Source organism: Podarcis cretensis, assembly GCF_951804945.1.
Source record: "Podarcis cretensis genome assembly, chromosome: 6".
Classification (NCBI taxonomy): domain Eukaryota; kingdom Metazoa; phylum Chordata; class Lepidosauria; order Squamata; family Lacertidae; genus Podarcis; species Podarcis cretensis.
In genome coordinates, this window is record NC_137175.1 from 17,380,191 (window position 1) to 17,399,847 (window position 19,657).

The 19,657-nt window shown below is 42.4% G+C and overlaps 1 protein-coding gene and 1 long non-coding RNA gene across 3 annotated transcripts in view; both read right to left on the reverse strand.

Moving 5' to 3' along the window:
* DOK5 (docking protein 5) overlaps positions 1-11,470 on the reverse strand; it is a 67,455-nt gene extending 55,985 nt beyond the window's left edge. Inside the window, exon 1 of one of the 2 annotated variants that reach the window (XM_079979887.1) lies at positions 11,074-11,470. In XM_079979887.1, the coding sequence (XP_079836013.1) occupies positions 11,074-11,139 (66 nt within the window). In that variant the 5' untranslated portion in view covers positions 11,140-11,470. The remainder of the gene's footprint in view (positions 1-11,073) is intronic. The other variant, XM_079979886.1, reaches the window with a different exon arrangement.
* A 4,512-nt stretch (positions 11,471-15,982) lies between these two features.
* Positions 15,983-19,657, reverse strand: part of LOC307218087 — a 113,456-nt gene continuing 109,781 nt past the window's right edge. Inside the window, exon 3 of the long non-coding RNA XR_013839752.1 lies at positions 15,983-16,065. This is a non-coding gene — a long non-coding RNA (uncharacterized lncRNA). The remainder of the gene's footprint in view (positions 16,066-19,657) is intronic.

The window sequence follows — 19,657 nt, forward strand, 5'->3', positions numbered from 1 at the left end:
GTTCTGTTACAGTAACTACAATGGAAAGGGCCTCCTCAGTGGTGGCACCCCAGCTGTGGAATACTCTTCCCAAAGAGGCTCACTTGTAACCTTTCTTGTGGCCTATTCAATACCAAGTATTTATTGAAAGTGCCAGAAGCCGCACACATGAAAGTCATGACAACACACTAAAAGCTAAAATACACAGCATAAAAATAACAGAATAAAACCAGATTGGTTATCACAACTTGCCAAATGTTCTCTAATGTCTGACTAGGTAAATATATAATACACAGGCACTTATATTTGGTTGTAAGTTGCTTTGGATTGCCTTGGGCACCTTAAAACAAGTAAAAATTTAATCAATATAATAATAATAATTTCTTTTTTTCCAAAGGAATGAATAAGTATTAATTTCTGATACACACACTGTGGAAATGCTTCCAGAGGGAAATCATTCAACAGAATAACAAAGATGACCAAAGCAACTCTTAACAATTCAGACACTTGCAGAAATATGTCTGTTATCTCTGTTCTACAATCCTAAAACAGGCTTGGCAGACATGATCAGCTATAATAATAACTTTAATAACTTTTAACTTCTTTCAAGAGTAAGAATCATATTTTTTTTAGCTCATGCGACACATGAACCATCATCTCTGAGACATGAAAGCATTTTGCAACTTTCCCCAAGATGCTGCTTCAAGATTAACTTTTTAAAAATATTCTTTTGTACATCTTCAATGACAGCTAGCAGTTTGTCTTGGCAAATTTTCCGTTATGATGTGGCTAAAACATAAATCCATGGAATCTTGGGGGAAAACATGGCCTGGAATTACAAATTACACACCACTAAGAGTCAGCACAAGCAGGTCGTGCAGAAAAGCATCCAACACGAGCACGGTGAATTTAAAAATCACAGTGTGCTCTCTCTCACGCACTCTCTCGGTTTTCCCCTCGGTTCTCTAATAATTGCAAAACAGGGAAATCAAACAAATGGCCTGTCAAAAAAATTGGCAATAGAAGAAAGTCCTAATTTACATTCTAAAGATGGCGTGTGTTGAAATACCAAGAGATAAATAAAACCCCTGTACATTTGGGGATTGTAAATTAAAGCAAGTCTGTATGACTTGTGCCCCAGCAAGCCAAACACAGCATACTAGCCACATATTATCTTGTGTAGGTACCTGACACACACACACACATCCTGTATTTACAGTCCCAGATAAACAGCAAAATCAGATCAGTTATTTACACAGCCAAGCTGTAGTTGGCTTGAAAGATTTCAAGTTGTGCTGCTTAATGATTGTCATGGACTGGTTGGGCACAGGGGAATGGTGAGAGAAACTGTTAAGTTGTGGGTGAACATATCAGATGACACAGTGATTCTTCAAACAGCTCTTGTTTATTCACAGACCCAGAAGAGAACTGAAGTGAAGGGTTCAGCCAGCCTGCTTATATAGAGCTCCACTACAACACAACTGTAACAACTTTCTGTAACTATCCAATCACTGAACGTCACTTTCAATTCCTTATTTGCATATGTGGACCTGAGTGAAAACTATCTACAGTATCTCCCTGTTGGCCCAGGGTGAGATACATAACAGAAACCAGGTGAGGAAGCCCCAAGGGAAGAAGGCTCCAAGACATGGGGGAGGGGGGAGAATTCTGAGTGGGGAGGGGGGAGAAGACTGGGAGGTGTCAGAAGCTGGGTGAGTCTGTGGCAAAGAGAAGTCCAGAATCAGAAGCAGGAGAGTGGGGAGGCCAAGAGGCAGAGAGGAGTCCAGCTGGTGAAGAGGCACATGTGTCTCCTGCTGCTGCTGCAACAAGCTCCCCTCTCTCCTGGTCTCCCAGAACCAGGAGAGGCATGAAGAGGGCAGAGTAGTTAGCTTCACACAGGCATAGTCCCAGAAACCCTGGGGAGGACAGGATTTAGGAAGCTGTGGGTAGGCAGGGACTTCACAACAAGACCTGCTAGAGATGAGCTGCTGGGCTCATTAGACATGACACTCCTGTGCAGATCCCGTTTTTGCTAATCCAGAGTTAACTCCAACTTACTCAGTGTAATTTACTGCTGGCTCGCTCCTGTCAATGATACTGGCAAAGAAGATGATACCAGGTAACTGGTAGAATGTGTAAAACACTAAGAGGGGCACTATTCTGAAGCAGATGTGCCCTTCTCTCCTGCCAGTCAAGAGCTTAGCAGACTACATGAGAAGAACCCTGATGGATCAGGCTTAAAGTCTAGTTTTCACGGGGGCCAACCAGATGCCTATAGGAAGCCCCAAACCCCTCTCACAGTTTCCAGCAACTGGTATTCAGAGGCAAACTGCACTGACACAGCCCTGAATGCTCCCTAACAATGGACCATCACTGATCCATGCTGGATTTGTCAGCAACAATTTGCTGCCTTATTATCTCAATGCAATTTGGGTAGGGGGGCATAGAAGGAGCTACTGGGTGGATGTTCTTATGTCCTCTGGTGTGTCATTTCAGAAAGGTTTCAGAGACAGGTCACCTGCAGGCATGTGCAACAAGGATCACTGCACATTTAACTGTGGGATAGGTGTTGGGGGGCAGGGAACAGAAGACACTATGTTTTAGAAGTACATTTGAAAAAACACAGGAATCTAGCAAAATGTTATCAACAAAAAGGAATTTCTGATCAAAGAAAAAGCGAGTGAATGAATATAACAGAGAATAAGATAGAAACACAGAATAAACAGGTGGGTATAGTGGGTAATAAAGAAGTTAGACCTGGCCATTAATAAGTATTAGAGTGGAAGAATTTGACAGTAATATCAAATAAAACAACCCAACTTTGCAGGGAGTGTCCAAAGGGGTAGAAAGCAAACTAAGGCTCTGCTTAACAGAAATATGTATAGGATTGAAAGACAAGAAACAACTTTAACATTCAGATAAATGCCTGCATGATTGCAAAATCCATGTGGTTATTTTAGAGATGCAACCGTTTTGCACACACCTGGGAATGGGGCTGACTAGCTCATGGAAGGTACATGAGCTCAGTTAATCTTGGTGCATTGCAAGGCCTGGTGAGCATCAGCTGGGTGCCTGGTGCCCATACATAGCTCTGTTACTGCCCCTTTGGAAGTCTGTAACTCCTTAACTGCCGTTTTATTGGTCGATAAAATTGCAATCATTGCAGAAGCAGCAGGACGGGGAAGTGGGGAGCAAGGTAGAATTCAGAGTCCTCCGCCAGAAACAGCAGTGGGTGGCTCTAAACCGGTCTGTGAACACATTTGGCAGCTTGCATCCAAGATCAAGCCCTGCCAGTTCCAAGTCTTGTCCTCGGGTTGCCCAATTAAAGAGGATATCAAAGATGCAGGAAGGAAGTCACTATGGAATGCTCAGGTCTTAGCAGTTCACACTCTATATATAACAGAAGCCTCTCCGCCTGGGATTCTTCTTCGTGTTACAATTGGTGGGAAAAGACGGTGTTATTTCTGAACACAAGGACAGCCCCTCCCCGAGTATGTGGCAGTGGATTTTGACAAGCCATACAAGGTTCTCAGGACACCTGCAAGGATGATACAAGATCTAGCAGGAAAATCGTAGGAGAGGCAGCCAATGGAAGAGAGAAATGGTGATCATTTTACAAATAGTAGAATGAGTATCGCAGGATGTAATATAGTAGCTCATCCCTTCCACTGACAATAGAACAGGAAGCAGTGAGTTACAGGAAGGCAGATCTAGGTAGAGAGCAGAAAGTGCCCTTTGGATTCAGTTTTCATAGTCCAGATAAATAACTGTATAATATATTGCATAGGCAACGTAATATTGTGATTACAGATCATTCAGTCTCGCATATGTAGCAAGCGTATTGCAGACCCTCTAAGTGTCCCTATTTTCCAGGGACATCCCTGATTTAGAGAAGACATCCCGGTTTCTGATTTGATCCCAGAATGTCCCACTTTTCCTTAGGGTGTCCCTACTTTCATGGGAGAAATGTTGTAGAGTATGGAGTTATCCAACCTCCATCTGAAGGCAATCCTGTACAGTGGGACCTCGGGTTAAGAACTTAATTCGTTCTGAAGGTCCGTTCTTAAGCTGAAACGGTTCTTAACCTGAAGCACCACTTTAGCTAATGGGGCCTCCTGCTGCTGCCACACTGCCACTGTGCAATTTCTGTTCTCATCCTGAAGCAAAGTTCTTAATCCGAGGTACTATTTCTGGGTTAGTGGAGTCTGTAACCTGAAGCACCACTGTATAAGGAAGGTTTTTTTAATGTTTAATGTTTGGTGTTTTTATATATGTTGGAAGCTGCCCAGAGTGGCTGGGGCAACCCCATAAGATATGTGGGGTATAAATAGTAAAATTATCATTGTGGAATGAGACATCCCTATTTTCATCTGAGAAATGTTGGAGGGTATGGTATTGTCTAAACCAGGACAACACTGGGACAATGTTCCCAGCTGTTTTTAGCTTAGCAATGGAGAACAAGCAATGGAACAGGGAGTGTTTAATCCCCACCCCCAGTGTTATTTCCCAGCTGAAATATTCTCCTTCAGTCACAGAATCATAGAATTGTAGAGTTGGAAGGGACACCAAGGATCATCTAGCTCAACCCTCTGCGATCTTTTTCTCTCCAGAAGGGTTAATAACAGCTTGCAGCAGGGGGTGGGGTAATTTTAGTGGGAGAGCTGTTCAGCATTCCCCTTCCCTGGCTGACTTTAAGAGTTTTTTAAAACTACCTTGGCCCTTAGATTACATGCTGAAATAGAAGTAGAGGACCAAAGCCACTTCATGGCACATTCCATTTACTAAGGAAGAGCATTCTGTAGATACTCAGAGGTATTTCACTTACGAGGGGGAGAAACTGAGTCATTGTTTGGGGATCCTAACCAGAAGGTGCACATATAGTTTAAATCATCTAATTGATGTACTGTGTTTGTTTTTTATCTCATTTTATATTGTTTTGTTGTGGGTTTTTTAATCTGGATGCCACATTGGGGGGCCTTTTGGAAGTCAAAAGGCAGATAAAAAAAATTGCAGAATGATAATGAAAATGACAACAACAACAGCAACAATGTTTTTGCCTTGAGATTCCTGGATTTTCTATAAGAATTTGGTATTTTAGAGAGGCAATGCGATAATTTTACTTTTCTTTGGAAGGAGGATGTGATACTATTGCTTCCATGGCAACTATTTTTTTAATTAAATGAATATGCTAATTGCCCGTTTCAAATGGAATGTAAAATTGCACTTTTACTAACAGTAAATAACCCAAATCAGATTTTTAAATTAGCCACCAGCTATCATTTCTCTAATTCCCTTTCCTGCTACATGTATATTCACTTACTGTGGCCTTCAAGCAAAAACTTGTTTGTCTATATAAATATTTCAGCTGGTTCAAATGTTTAGCAGGACTTTGTCTCCTGTCTTATCACAAATAACAAGAGTGAGGCTCATACCATTGGCTTGGATGGGACCAACTGCAATTAGTCGCCTCTCCTCCTTGCCCCAAACTGAGTTCATCAGTGGCTATTTTATAATTTCATTCTATATCATTATATAAGAGCAGGTACCTTATTTTCCTTATTTTCTTCTTCCTCATCCTTTGGCATTATGACTATTAGACTATGTGTCATTTTTTAAAAAAAAATCAATTTGAGTATAATACATTTATATAATATATTTATGATGCCAAAGGATAATGGATGAGGAAGGACAAAGGAAGTAGAAAATAAGGAAATTAAGGTACCTGCTCTTATATAATATAATAGTGAATAACTAATCCTGGTTTATAATTCCTCAGTTGTTAACCCACATTGAGCCAGAATTCCCTGTGTCACATGCCAATGCTCTAAACAACTTGGGCCCCAAATATTTGAAGAAGTGTCTCATCCTACATCAATCTGCCCAGATGTTAAGATCAGCAGCAGAGGCCTGGTTGGCTGAGCTGCCACCCTCCATGGTTCAAGAGGTGGCAGCATGTGACAGGGTCTTCTCCGTGGTGTCCCCCATGTTGTGAAATGACCTCCCCTATGAAGTTTGTCTTGTTCCATCAGTTATGCTTTTTGATGATTGGTCAAGTTGCACCTCTTTGGTCAAGGGGCACCTCAGGCCTTGGGCTGAGTGGACATCTTCCCTCCTCCTCTTCTTCCTCCTCCAGTGTAGTCCTACAGTTCTGTGCTGTCATTTTGTTATACCAATATTGGTTGTTTTTTTCTGGTTTTTATACTATGATTTTAATTGTACATTGCTACTTGTTTTAATTCTTACATTTGTTTGACCCACCATCATGACCAAGGTAGACTTTAACATAAAATAGTAAACAAATAAATAACAAATAAACAAATAACAAATAAATAAAGAGAACTGTGGCTTAATATGAGACAAGATCACCATTAGGAATAAGTCTTTGGCCTCAACACTCCTAGTTCACACCCACTATTCCTATCTCTGATTCCATGTGCTTGTGATCTTGTATTCAAGATCTAATTCCAGGGAGGCTAGAATGATGTTGTGTCAAAGCAAGTCATGAATGTTACAGATGTTTTAGTTGAGATTCACTCTGGTTGAGTTGCTGCTACAGCACCGGAGAGTGCTACACGACAATGACATCACAACATGACATGATGGCATCATGCCATGTCACAACTTCACTAGGGCATGGTGCAGTGAGTGCCAGCGTTGGGCACCCACAGTGGGGGGCCCAAGTTGGTGCCCCAGCCCTTCTGCTGCTACCTTGCTTCGTGCTAAGCCATGGTTTCAATTAGGGTGTCATCCAAACCCAGCCTTGTGGTTTGTCTCTTCCAGGCAAAGCACAAACTGTAAGCCAAGAACAAAGTTGGGTTACAGCTTATGGTTTGTCTAAAGCAAGAGAAACTATGAGCCTGGGCTCGGACAACATGCTAAGCCAACCATGGCTTAATTCACAGCAGTAGGAACAGAGGCAGAAAGCAGCCACAAACTCATCTCCAGGAGCCACAGTGACATCCAAAACAATGTCTCCTGGACTCCATTAATTCTAACTATTCTATTTCACTTTAAAGGAAATGAATAGCAGTACTGAATTTGTAGGTTTTCCCTTTTCCTTTTGGCATCTCTGTAGGCATCCATGTTTTATTATAAGAAATAATAGCTTATAAATACATAGGTGAACAAATCAAATGGAGAACAGCATTTGGGGGAGGGGGATTTTTCCAGTAGGTATCATCTATATAATAATAATAATAATTTATTATTTATACCCCGCCACTATGGGCAGCTTCCAAACGAATATTAAAAACAATACAGCATCAGACATTAAAAACTTCCCTAAACAGGGCCGCCTTCGTTGTCTTTTAAAAGTAGAATAGTTGTTTATTGCCTTGACATCTGCTGGGAGGACATTCCACAGGACAGGCGCCACTACCGAGAAGGCCCTCTGCCTGGTTCCCTGTAACCTCACTTCTCACAGCAAGGGAACCGCCAGAAGGCCCTCAGCACTGGACCGCTGAACAATGGGGGTGGAGACGTTCCTTCAGGTATACAGGACCAAGGCCATTTAGGGCTTTAAAGGTCAGCACCAACACTTGGAATTGTGCTCGGAAACATACTGGGAGCCAATGAAGATCTTTCAGGACTGGTGTTATACGGTCTCAGTGGCCGCCCCCAGTCACCAGTCTAGCTGCTGCATTCTGGATTAATTGCAGTTTCCGAGTCACCTTCAAAGGTAGCCCCACGTAGAGCGCATTGCAGTAGTCCAAGCGGGAGATAACTAGAGCACGCACCACTCTGGCAAGACAGTCTGCTCCACACCATGAATTCAATATAAGGTGTCCTGGACAAAATATAAGCACCTCTTTCCACCTGTATAATCCCTGAGCTCCCATGTAAACAAGCACCTGGTGTGGTTTTTTCTCATTACACCTGGTGCAAAACATAATTAATTAGCAATATAATGATAGCAGCAGCACTGACCATTTTGCTGTGCTTGTTTCAAACACTTTAAAAAAAATGACAGCAAAGCTAACAAGGGTAACACCATAGATGAGCACAATAATCACAGAAAGCTTACCACACCTGAGGTGACAATTTAATGTGAACTGTACCTGAGGGCCCTAGCACACGGTACAATTTGGCATATTTCATTATGATCTTCGCAAGGCATCATCTGTTTGAAACTTTTAATAACTAGCAAGCTTTATCTCCTTCTCCCAACAGGCCACCTTTGCCACGTTTACTATACCATTGGAAGTGACTATTCTGTGGCTCCTTAGGCTTCTTTCTTTGCAATGTAACAACCTTTATTAATAGTCTTATAATACATTACATATATATAGTACATCACGTAGAGTAAATTGAGATTTCAATCATATACACACACAAAAAAAACCACACCCATATACTTGTCTTTTCTTACATAGTTATAAACCTTAAGCTTCAGTTGTGTTTATGCTACTTTTTATGCGGTTATTAACAAAGAATATTAACAAAATTTATTAACAAAAAATATCATAAAAACTTTGGACCCTGTCAATTCCCGTTATATGCTTTTATTCTAATAGTAAATGTACCTACCATTATTAATCTATTCTTTATATATTCTCTAATACATTCTTACAACAATTTGTACCGTTAATCTTATTTCTCCTATATTTCTTTATCCAAGGTCATTCAAATATTGCCATAGACAAAAAACCATTGGCATATTTTTGTACATAGCTCTTGTATTTTTCCCATTCCTAGTGAGAACTCTAGGAGTCAACTTGCAATTCAGATCTGAAATTCAGGCATCACCTATTTTTCTCTTTGCTACTTGCCACATGAGACACCTTAGTTATATGTTCTGTATGAGCAATCTCCAAGATCGGTCATAGTTCCCATTTCACAGATGGAAGAACCAAGGCAGAACTATAGTGAGCTGCCAACATCTATCAAGTAAATTCATCAATGGGTGAGAATAGAAACATAAGAAGCTGCCATTGGTCCATCTTGCTCAGTAACGTCTACGCTGACTGACAACAACTCTCCAGATTTTCCCATAAGAGTCTCGTATCATAAGAGTCTGGAGATGCCTGGGACTGAACTCAGAATCTTATGCAAGCAATACATGTGCTCTACCATTGAACTATGCGCCTCCCTCAAATTTGAACCCAAGACTTCCAGAACCCAGTCCTAATATGGATCACTGTAGTTCAACATTGTGTGGCAGAGAGCATGATGGTGGAGTTAAGACTATCAGACGTTTGCTACATAAACCTCCATGAACCTAGAGTACAAAATGGAACAGAAGTGTAAATAAATGAAATAATTGCTTAAAGGTAAAATGTATAGCCAAACCAGGAAATTAAGGCATCAGTTTCTATTGCAATCAATAAAGCACTGGTCTGGAGATATATCTTTAAACACACACATGTTCATACAAGGTATTTCTTCTACACACACACCCCTTTCATAACATGAAACTTTGTGAACATTTATAGCCAGCACTTCTGTAGAATATCATCCCCACTGGAATAGTATAGGTTCCTGTTTCCTCAAACTCTCCAACCAAGTAGAGAATTGCATGCTCACTTAGCACACTAAAGACTGTGGCTTTTTTTAGGTATGTTGCATGGAGGGGGAATCCTTGGTAACATTTTGACACCAAAACTTAGACCTACAGATGCATTGCAGAGGTTTCTGACAAGTGCCATGTATGTAGGAAATGACATCCTCAAATTTGCACCTGTATCCATGCTGAGCAATACACATTTGAAAGGAACATCTAATATTTAGTCAGGTAGCAAGACATGTGTCCCTTCAAACAGGTGATTTGTTAATACGAGATTATGATATTCAAGAACTGTCATTCCAATTACCTACACGATGATATTTGTCACACTGCAGCCAATGTGAATTTTACATATTTGTCACATTGCGGCCAATGTGAATTTTACATTCCCATTGTAGCTTGATGTCTGCGCCAGCTCATGCAGTCTGCGATCCTATACACACTTAATGGGGTGGAGTATGGAGTCAATGGGACCTCAGTCAATGGGACTTAATTCTGATTAGACATAGATAGGACTGTCCATGAAAGAACCACAATAGCACCCTTGCATGTTGGCTCAGAAACAAATGCATTACTGCTGCCTGTCATCTAGGCATATTACGTTGTTGATCATTATTCAAAAAGATTATTTATCTGCTTTCTTTATCAATGTTCAAGGCAGCATAGGAATGTAGGGAGCTGCCTTATACTGACTCATACCATTGGTCCATATGGTTTCCTGTTGACTCTCCAGGGTTCCAGACAGAGATCTTTCCTTGACTTACCTGGGGTTTCACCAGAGACCTTTTGCATGCAAAAATACCACTGAATTTACTGCCGCAGCATATTTATTGGGGTATAAATGTCACTGGATCCTGCAGGGCTTATTTCTGAGCAAGCTTGTCCAGCATCAGGCTGCTTATCTCTAAGGTGCTACAACACTCTTAATCTGCCAGGAAGTTCTTTTGGGCGAGCCCCATTGAAATGAATGGGAACTGTGCATGGGCACTGAACCACTGAGTCCTAAAGTCTGCTTGCTAGCTCCTCTTCTGAAAGTGAAAAGTTAAGAGGGGACACTGGCTGACTAGGAGATCCCTTAGACAATTCTAATGTGATTGGAGAAGAAATTTATCTAAGCACGCTCATAAATCTTCAGAAATGAGCCTCAGCTCCACAAACCCCATAACAGAAGAGTTCTGTGACATTCCAAAGCTTGCTACTTTCTCCACACACAAACACAGCTAAGGCACTGGAAAGATAGCATTAGAGCCAGTGTGGATTTTGCAGGCTTTCCTTCCCTCCACCCCGCTTGTATCCGTTATCGAGAAATGTCCTTTGCACGGCACTGCAAGCTGCTTCTATATTTATAATGCACATATGGCAGTGGAGAGAGACCTGGAAAAGGACTGGCCCTTTGCACCGTTAAAAATAAAATAAAAATAAAGCATGCAACCTTGTTTCCCTTTCGGATCCTTGGACAACCGCACACAACGCACGTGGCCAACGCTGTGGTTAAAAAACACCAACCCATTGATAAATCAAACACGGTACAATAACGCCAGTGGAGGGTTTTGGTTTGTTTGTTTTTTTTAAAAAAAATTAAAAATACTTACTCCTAAACGTCTGCTCCTTATCTTGACATACCCTTGCTTCACTATATCGTTAAAATTGGAAGCCATCCTGGACGGAGGGAACAGAAGGAGCGGAGTTGGAGCAAAGTTGCAATGCAATCCAGTTTGGGGCTGTGGGCTTGGGTGCTGCTGCTGCTGCTGTGTGTAGGTGTTGTTGTTTTGCTTTAAATCCCCCCACAGACCAGGCTTCGGAATATATCCTCCTCCTGACCCAGAAACTCCCCGGCAAGAGTTTTGTTGCTGCTGCTATCTTTAAAAAAAAAAAAAAGGAAGGAAGGAATCCACTTGGGAAGTGAGAGGAGAAGAGTCAATGAGAGAAGGAAAGCTCTCCTGCTGGATCAGCTGACGAGAGAGGCAGACAGCTCGCAGCTGACTGGCTTGTGCGATGAGATCAGAGAATCAGCCCAGAGAGAGCTTCCCCCTCCCCAAGCCTCGTTCGTTCGTTCCTTCCTCCCCTCCCCGATTGTGGGCGGCGAGATCCGCCCTCACTCGCTGCCTGGGTGAAAGAAATGCTACACTTACATATAACGACGTCTGTTTGCCCCCTTCCCTCTTTGAAAGCGGGTTCAGCTGCGCCGGGAAAGAAGGGCTCGCCTGATTGTGGTCCAGGGATGAGGATACCTGTGGACCTCAGTCCAGATGTTTTGCTGGACTGCATCTCCCATCATCCCTGACAGCTGGCTATGCTGGGTGGGGTTGATGGGAAATGGAGTGCCTCTGGAGGGCCACAGGTCCCCCCCCCTTGGCATTAAAAAAAAGTGGGGGCAAGAAAATCGGGTTTTCAGCTGGAGACTTTGTTTGGCACCTAATTGGTAGTAGCATCAAAAGTGAACTCCTGGAATATGGGTGCCCCTGAGCAGATGCAGAGGGCATTTCAGCCAACCTAAAGAGGGTCCCCTGGATGCGGGTGGCACTGTGGGTTAAACCACTGAGCCTAGGACTTGCCGATCAGAAGGTCAGCAGTTCAAATCCCTGTGACGGGGTGAGCTCCCATTGCTCGGTCCCTTCTCCTGCCAACCTAGCAGTTCAAAAGCACGTCAATGTGCAAGTAGATAAATAGGTACCGCTCCGGCGGGAAGGTAAACGGCATTTCTGTGTGATGCTCTGGTTCACCAGAAGCGGCTTAGTCATGCTGGCCACATGACCCGGAAGCTGAACGCTGGCTCCCTCAGCCAATAAAACGAGATGAGCGCCACAACCCCCGAGTCGGCCACGACTGGACCTAATGGTCAGGGGTCCCTTTGCCTTTACTAAAGAGGGTCCCCAGCTATTAATAGTGTCCTCTATTCATTTGTTCGTTCAAATACAAAACTATTGTTTGTTATAGGTGCTGTTACTATTTTGTAATAATATGTTATAGTATGCTGTTATGTTTTGTATTATAATGTTTTTTGTAATAATATGTTATAGGTGCTGTTATTATTTTGTAGTGTATTTTGTATTATAATATGTTTTTGTAATAATATGTTATAGGTGCTGTTATTATTTTGTAGTGTATTTTGTTGCTCTTTCACCTGGCGGACAGCGAGAAGAATTTCTATTAGCGAGTGGCTATGTAAACGCAGGACATAAAATACGGAACAAGTACCTAAAACGTACTAGGCTCCAAGTCAGAACAAGAATAAAATGAACAGGTCCCATAGTACTCACAATGTTGGACTGGGTCACTGGGGGGTTGGGGGATTCCAGGATGAACCCCATAAGTAAGAGGAAGAGGGGGGGTTAACCCCCCTAACATTGGCCCATTGGCCCATTTGTTCTATGGCGCAGAGCAAGTATTTGGTTATGCTAAGTGTGGTTCTTAACTGGCTAGCCAATGCCACTACCTCAATGGAAGGAAAAGGTTTGGCAAGCTTGTTCTTATACATTTTAACCCAACAGATAAAGGAGCCCAATAACTGGAAGGGATCCAGGGCATCATCTAGGCTGACCCTCCCCCAACTCTACACAGTATGGTCGTCTGGTAGTCCACCAGAGTTTCACAAACTGTAAGCCAAAGAGGACCAGCAGGTCTTAGTACACTTTCAGGGACACTTTCAGGCAGCGTGCCAGGGGCCTTCTTCCTTGCCTGCCCCATTTCTGACAGCAGCAGCTCCCAAACAGGAAGAGATGGTTTGTAAGCAAGGATAAAGCATGGGAATTTGACACGGGGCAGGAAAAAGAAAGAAAGAAAAAGAAGGAAAGAGGAGAAATGGATGACAGGGGAACAGACTGGGGACTAATCTTTCCTGTAAAATTTAAAATATTATAAATGTGTTATAAGCATGTGACACCAGAGGGCACTGCAGAGCAATGTAAAATTGACAATGTAAAATTCCATTGAGAGCTATAGAACGTTTCTTTTTTAAGCGTTTTTACAGTCAGCATAGATCCAGCCTGGGTGTGTTCAAGCATGGGGAATATTGCATTAGTTTTACCGATTATAATACTAAAGCTTCTGTCCCGTTTTCTAATATTCTGTTCACACTGCAGTACTTGTTGCATTGTGACCAATATACCAGCATGGAGCTGTTTGACAGTAAGAGCTGTTTGATAGTGGAACAGCCTCCCTTGGGAGCTTGTCACCTCTCCTTCCTTGGAGGTTTTTAAGCAGAAGTTAGATGGCCATCTGCCATGGATGCTGTAGTCGAGATTCCTGCACTGCAGGGGGTTGGACTAGATGACCCTCAGGGTCCCTTCCAACTCTACAATTCTATGATTCTACGGTGTGCCAAACTTCATTCACATTGGTGGATGCCGTGTGACACAGTGACGAACATCACTGGAAAATGTCTTTACTCCTCACCCACTTTTTCTACATGCCTGCTTCTATTCTCCCAATGATTCACCCATAAAAGCAGCAGGAAAGAACTGGGTGATAGTATACTGCCTCAAATTTCATCACTTTCGCACTCCTGAAATCAAATAACATGGAAATGAGCGCCAAACATGTGCAGTATTCCATTAGGTTTCTGGAAGTGGCTTTTACGTACATCTTTTTGAAAGCTAAAATGTAATGCATAAAGTAATGTTTAGGGATACGTGGAGGAAAGTGAATAAACTTCCATTTGAATGCAGCCAGTGTCTTCCTGAGTGTGAAGAAAGGTGAAGGGGGGAGAATGGGAAGGAAAGGTGGTGAAAGGGATGGTTAGACTCAAGGAGAAGACAAGAAGAAGCACCCAGGGGTGCTGCTGCACCCTATGGCACTCCCCTTCACACATACACACACACTCATCACACCCGATATCCCACTTGTCCCTCTGAGCCAGGGTGACTCCAAGGTGACTGATCAGCATCTCCCTTCTCCCTCCACTATGGCAGGAAAGGCTCAGAGGCCCAGAAGGTACCACCACCCTAGAGCAGATGGAGATGGTGCTCTTCATCACAGGGAAGTTCTTTCAGGTGGCCTAGGTGAGAGGCCCAGCTCTGCTCGGCTGGTGGAAGCAGCCATAAGTGGTGAGGGTGGTGGTGAGCTTTCCTGCCAGCAGTTTCTAGGAACACTATAAATATCCTGATCTGAAGTCTCTGCATACACACAAGTGCTTCATAAGACGTCTCTTCCCCGCATTGAGGGAGGACCTTTGCCAGCAAAGTACAGTGGTACCTCGGGGTACAAACACCTCGGGTTACAAACACTTCGGGTTACAAACTCCACTAACCCAGAAGTAGTACCTCAGGTTACAAACTTTGCCCCAGGGTGAGAACGGAAATGACGCACTGGTGGCATGGCGGCAGCAGGAGGCCCATTAGCGAAAGCGCACCTCAGGTTAAGAACGGTTTTGGGTTAAGAACGAACCTCCGGAATGAATTAAGTTTGTAACCCGAGGTACCACTGTATCGGCATCAGGCTTCCTATTAAATTCATTCTGTGCAAGCTGCAATCTTGAATGGAAATGAATGTGTGTGTGTTTGTTTGTGTGTGTGTTTCAGCATTTTCCACAATAGCATTATTATGTTGTCTCAAACCAGTGCTAGCATTTCTAATTGTGAGAGAACAAAAGGTCACATTTATGGGCTAGCCCTGTTGTTAATAATTTAAATGGATGATAATTATAAAATTACATTGTGGTAAGCATGGGAAAAAGGCATTTCGATATGTGGCTGAGATTTTTTTCTGAGAGGTTGTGAGAAAGGAATGTCCAATATTTAGACTGAAGCCGTCTGCTTGTTTCAGAAACCATCCACTGAGGGGTCTTCATGCCCAGCTGTGCTTCTCAGGCTCTCCCTCAAGGTCAATTGGTGAACGCATCTGATCAAAGTATCTTTCAACTGTAAGAGAAACAACTCATAATTTCTTCAGAATGTTGAAAAGATTAAATCAGGGGTGTAGAACCTGTGACCCTCCAGATGTTTCCAGACTACAACTCCTATCATTGCTGACCATTAACCACTGGTCGCTGAGGCTGATGGGAACTGGAGTCCAACCACATCTGGAGGGCCACAGGTTCCATACCCATGTGTTAAATATTCACCCTGCTCATCTTTTGTGAGCACAGAGAACCAATGATTACATGAAATGTCTGCTCTACAAGAGCTTCCACATTTGTTTCAAAAGTCAGGTCAGCTTTGCATGGGCTTAGGGTCCTCCCGGCTCCTTAGAAATGATTGGGAAAACCCAGAAATGTAGGATCTACATTAGCACACAAGCAGGGAATCTTTGTTGTTGTTGTTGTTGTTTAGTCGTTTAGTCATTTCCGACTCTTCATGACCCCATGGACCAGAGCACACCAGGCACTTCTGTCTTCCACTGCCTCCCGCAGTTTAGTCAAACTCATGCTGGTAGCTTCGAGAACACTATCCAACCATCTCGTCCTCTGTCGTCCCCTTCTCCTTGTGCCCTCAGTCTTTCCCAACATCTTTTCCAGGGAGTCTTCTCTTCTCATGAGGTGGCCAAAGTACTGGAGCCTCAGCATCAGGATCTGTCCTTCCAGTGAGCACTCAGGGCTGATTTCCTTAAGAATGGAGAGGTTTGATCTTCTTGCAGTCCATGGGACTCTCAAGAGTCTCCTCCAGCACCATAATTCAAAAGCATCAATTCTTCGGCGATCAGTCTTCTTTATGGTCTAGCTCTCACTTCCATACATCACTAATTTAAAAACATCTAAAGGAATCTTTAGATTGAAGCAAAGAAAACATCCCTCTCTCATAACACTAGAGCTCATTGGCACTCAAGGAAACTGAATGCTGGAAGTTTCAGGACAGATAAAAGAAAGTCCTTCTTGGCGCAGCGCATAGTTAAATTATGGGACTCGCTACCCTAGCAGGCAGTGATGGCCACCAACTTGGATGGCTTTAAAAGAGGATTGGTCAGATTCATGGAGGATAAGGCTACCAATGGCCAGTGGTGATGATGACTATACGCGGCCGCCGCCACCACTGGAGGCAGTGATGCTTCTGAATTCCAGTTACTGAAAAGCACAGGAACAGGAAATGTTATTGTTATGTACTGAAGTTCTCACCCTGGGCCAGCAGGGGGATAATGTAGATAGTTTTCACTCTGGTCCACATAAGGGATTGAAAGTGATGTTCAGTGATTGGATAGTTACAGAAAATGGTTACTGTTGCATTCTAGTGGAGCTCTATATAAGCAGGCTGGCCAAACCCTTCAGTTCAGTTTTGTTCTGGCCTGTGAATAAACAAGAGCTGTTTGAAGAATTGCTGTGTCGTCTGATATGTTCACCCACAACTTAATAGTTATTATGCTTGGGTCTTGCTTGAGCGCTTAACACAGGGATCTGATTGGCAACTATGAGAACAGGATGCTGGACTAGATAAGCCACTGATCTAGCAGACACTTCTCAGTTTCTTAAATGCTACTTGTTTTTAAACTACAGCAAACTGATCCACACACACACCCCAAACCAGCCCTTGTCACAGGAAAGAAATCTGAACAGCTCTTCCAAGCCTGTCTCAACAGCTACTGAGTCAGAACCAAATACTTCTTTTCTCTCTTCTTTATCCCTACTCCCCTCCCCCCTGAACTATTTCAAGTTGTCTTATTTCCGGCAGAATAGTTCCATCTGTACAGACCTTCCAGGTCTTCTTTCGTCATTTAATGCCTACCTAATCAATTTGAATGGGTAGTCAGAGAACCAGGAAGAAAGTGGATACCCCAAGGATATTTCTTCCAAAACTCCTATGACATTTCATGCTTTATTGTCTGCATCAGATAATTGGTTTTATCTGGATTCACAGAAGAACTTTCGGTTTCCATGAAAAGCACAACAAACAAATGAGAACTCTCTTTCATTGCACATTAGGATTCATTTTTTTAAAAAGTATTTCTTGGTTCTCGCCCATTCCTGAATGCAAATAAACATTTTCTGGTGCTTACTGAAGCTTAGCCTAACCACAGCAATTACGGCAAAGTCTTAATGAACCAGTTCACTAATGAGTGTGTCAGGCTTTGGCAACAGAGAACTGATTGAAGCAGAACCCGGACTAAATGGAAACAGTGATGGTCAGCAGATCTGGTGAACAGCAGGTGGTGAAGGGAAAATGGGTTCATGCCTAATTGATGGAATTCATTCTCCATCAAGGGTTTGTGATTGCTGCCTTCAGGCACTCCTGGACCCATCTCAGTTCCGGGCTACCTGACTGTAGACTACCCAAGAATTACTTTATGCAGACAGGGAGGGATGTGTCAATTTTTACTTTCATCCAATATAATCCAAGATGGCGAGAGGAAGGGTGTGTGGGTTTATGGGTGTGTGCTACCATCTCATAAAATATCCGTGCAATACATAGCAATATTAAAACATAAGGTGGTTCTGATCTGCCTACAGGATCAGTACCATACAACCAACTTTAGCAAAAACCACTACAAGAAAACCAGTGTTAAGGAAACAAAGACACCAGCAGTTAAAGTGCAAATCAACCATCTAATTCACAAATGGGGAATAGGGAATAATTCAGTGTGGAGTGTCTTTCCAGAACTATAATGAAAGTATTGCAGTTTACGGGTGAAAGGGTCATTATTGACAGGAGAGATTAATGTCTGCCATATAATGCTCAGTCAGGTGACAGGGCTAGATCTTCCACCTAGCGGACACACAGCACTAGTGGCGCAAGAGAAAAAATGCAATTGGATGTTAGAGACAAAAACAGAAAGAGGAGTGGAAATTGCCAGTGATTGCATATTCCTCCCATGTCCAGAACACAAATAAATCCAGTGAATATAATCAGAATTCACTGCTATACTTACTTTCAGGGTTTACATTATAGGAAATTGATTTCTTTTCCTCCCTTTTGCATTGTGTTTCATTTACATTGAAATGAATGTAATGGAATAACGTAACGACAATTTAAGTTGCATAATTTACATAAAAAGGACGTAGCATAGATATGTTATGTAATTTCTTGCATCCCTAGTGCGAGAGCTCAGCTGTTGAGTCCTAGTTTGAGAAACATACACAAAGAGCACCTTACAGACCCCTCATGTATTACCCAGCTAGCTTTTCTCATTTTTATGTGCCATCACATGCTCTTTTCCTTCCAGATCAGTTCCCTATCAGTCTCATGCACCTCAGTGGGCCCTGCTCAGCCATAGCATGATTGTGTGTTTGCACAGTGCTCAAAACTGATCTAAAGCCTTCTCTGGTTGATTGAAAGCTTATTGCCTTGCTAGCCTCCTTCCCTCCCTCCCTTCTTCTTCTTCTTCTTCTTCTTCTTCTTCTTCTTCTTCTTCTCTCTCCCTGCCATTTTTATTCAACATTTTTGGTGCTGAAAATATGCGGTGACATTGTGAGGATGGATGATCTGCAGTGGGAGATTTAACACTGAAAGCTAAATTTACCATAGAGGTATAAAAATGGTGCTATTAGGAAAGACTGTCATGAAATGATTAATACTAGAAGGTTATGATCATTCCTTTCAGCCTTCAAACTAGTGAAGCCCATTAATCTGAAATCTGTACAGTCATGCCAAATGTCGCTTGTTCCAGTGCTTATCCAGAGAAGCCACAATGTCTTCTTCATAAGGAAATCAATATTGAATGTGACCTGGCCTTTGTTTCACACTAATAAAAAGGGAAAATAAAAAGGCTGTGTGCAAATGCATTTCCATGTGTTTGTGGATCTAACGAATTTGTAGAAGTGGAGTTATAGGCATCATTGAATGAATACTGAAATGCCACAAAAACTGTCCTTTAAAATGCTTTTCAGATATCTACCTATAAAGAGCCTCTCTATACTGGGCTGTGAATCAGCTGCTTAAGAGCAGCAGCTATGCCACGATGGAAATATAAGTCTTCTACCTTCCTTCAAATTCATCCTCAAAGCCTACCCTTTTCGTGTGATCTTTAGTTTATCCTTTTAATCTTCATTCTCAGCTGTAACTAAGCTTTAGGTACATGTGATGGTGTCTGGCCACATTCTTTTCTTCCTACAAGATGACATCACACTGATCACATGATCTGTAGGTATAAATAGATGAATGAACAAAAATAATGGATAATGGTAGTAAGAAATGTCAGTCTTTATAATGTGCCACAAGCACAGAGTATTCTATTCTATCCTATTAATTTACAACAGGGATTGTCTTTAGGTCTGTAAGCACATTTGCAAACCAGAGGAACTGTTGTGAGAAC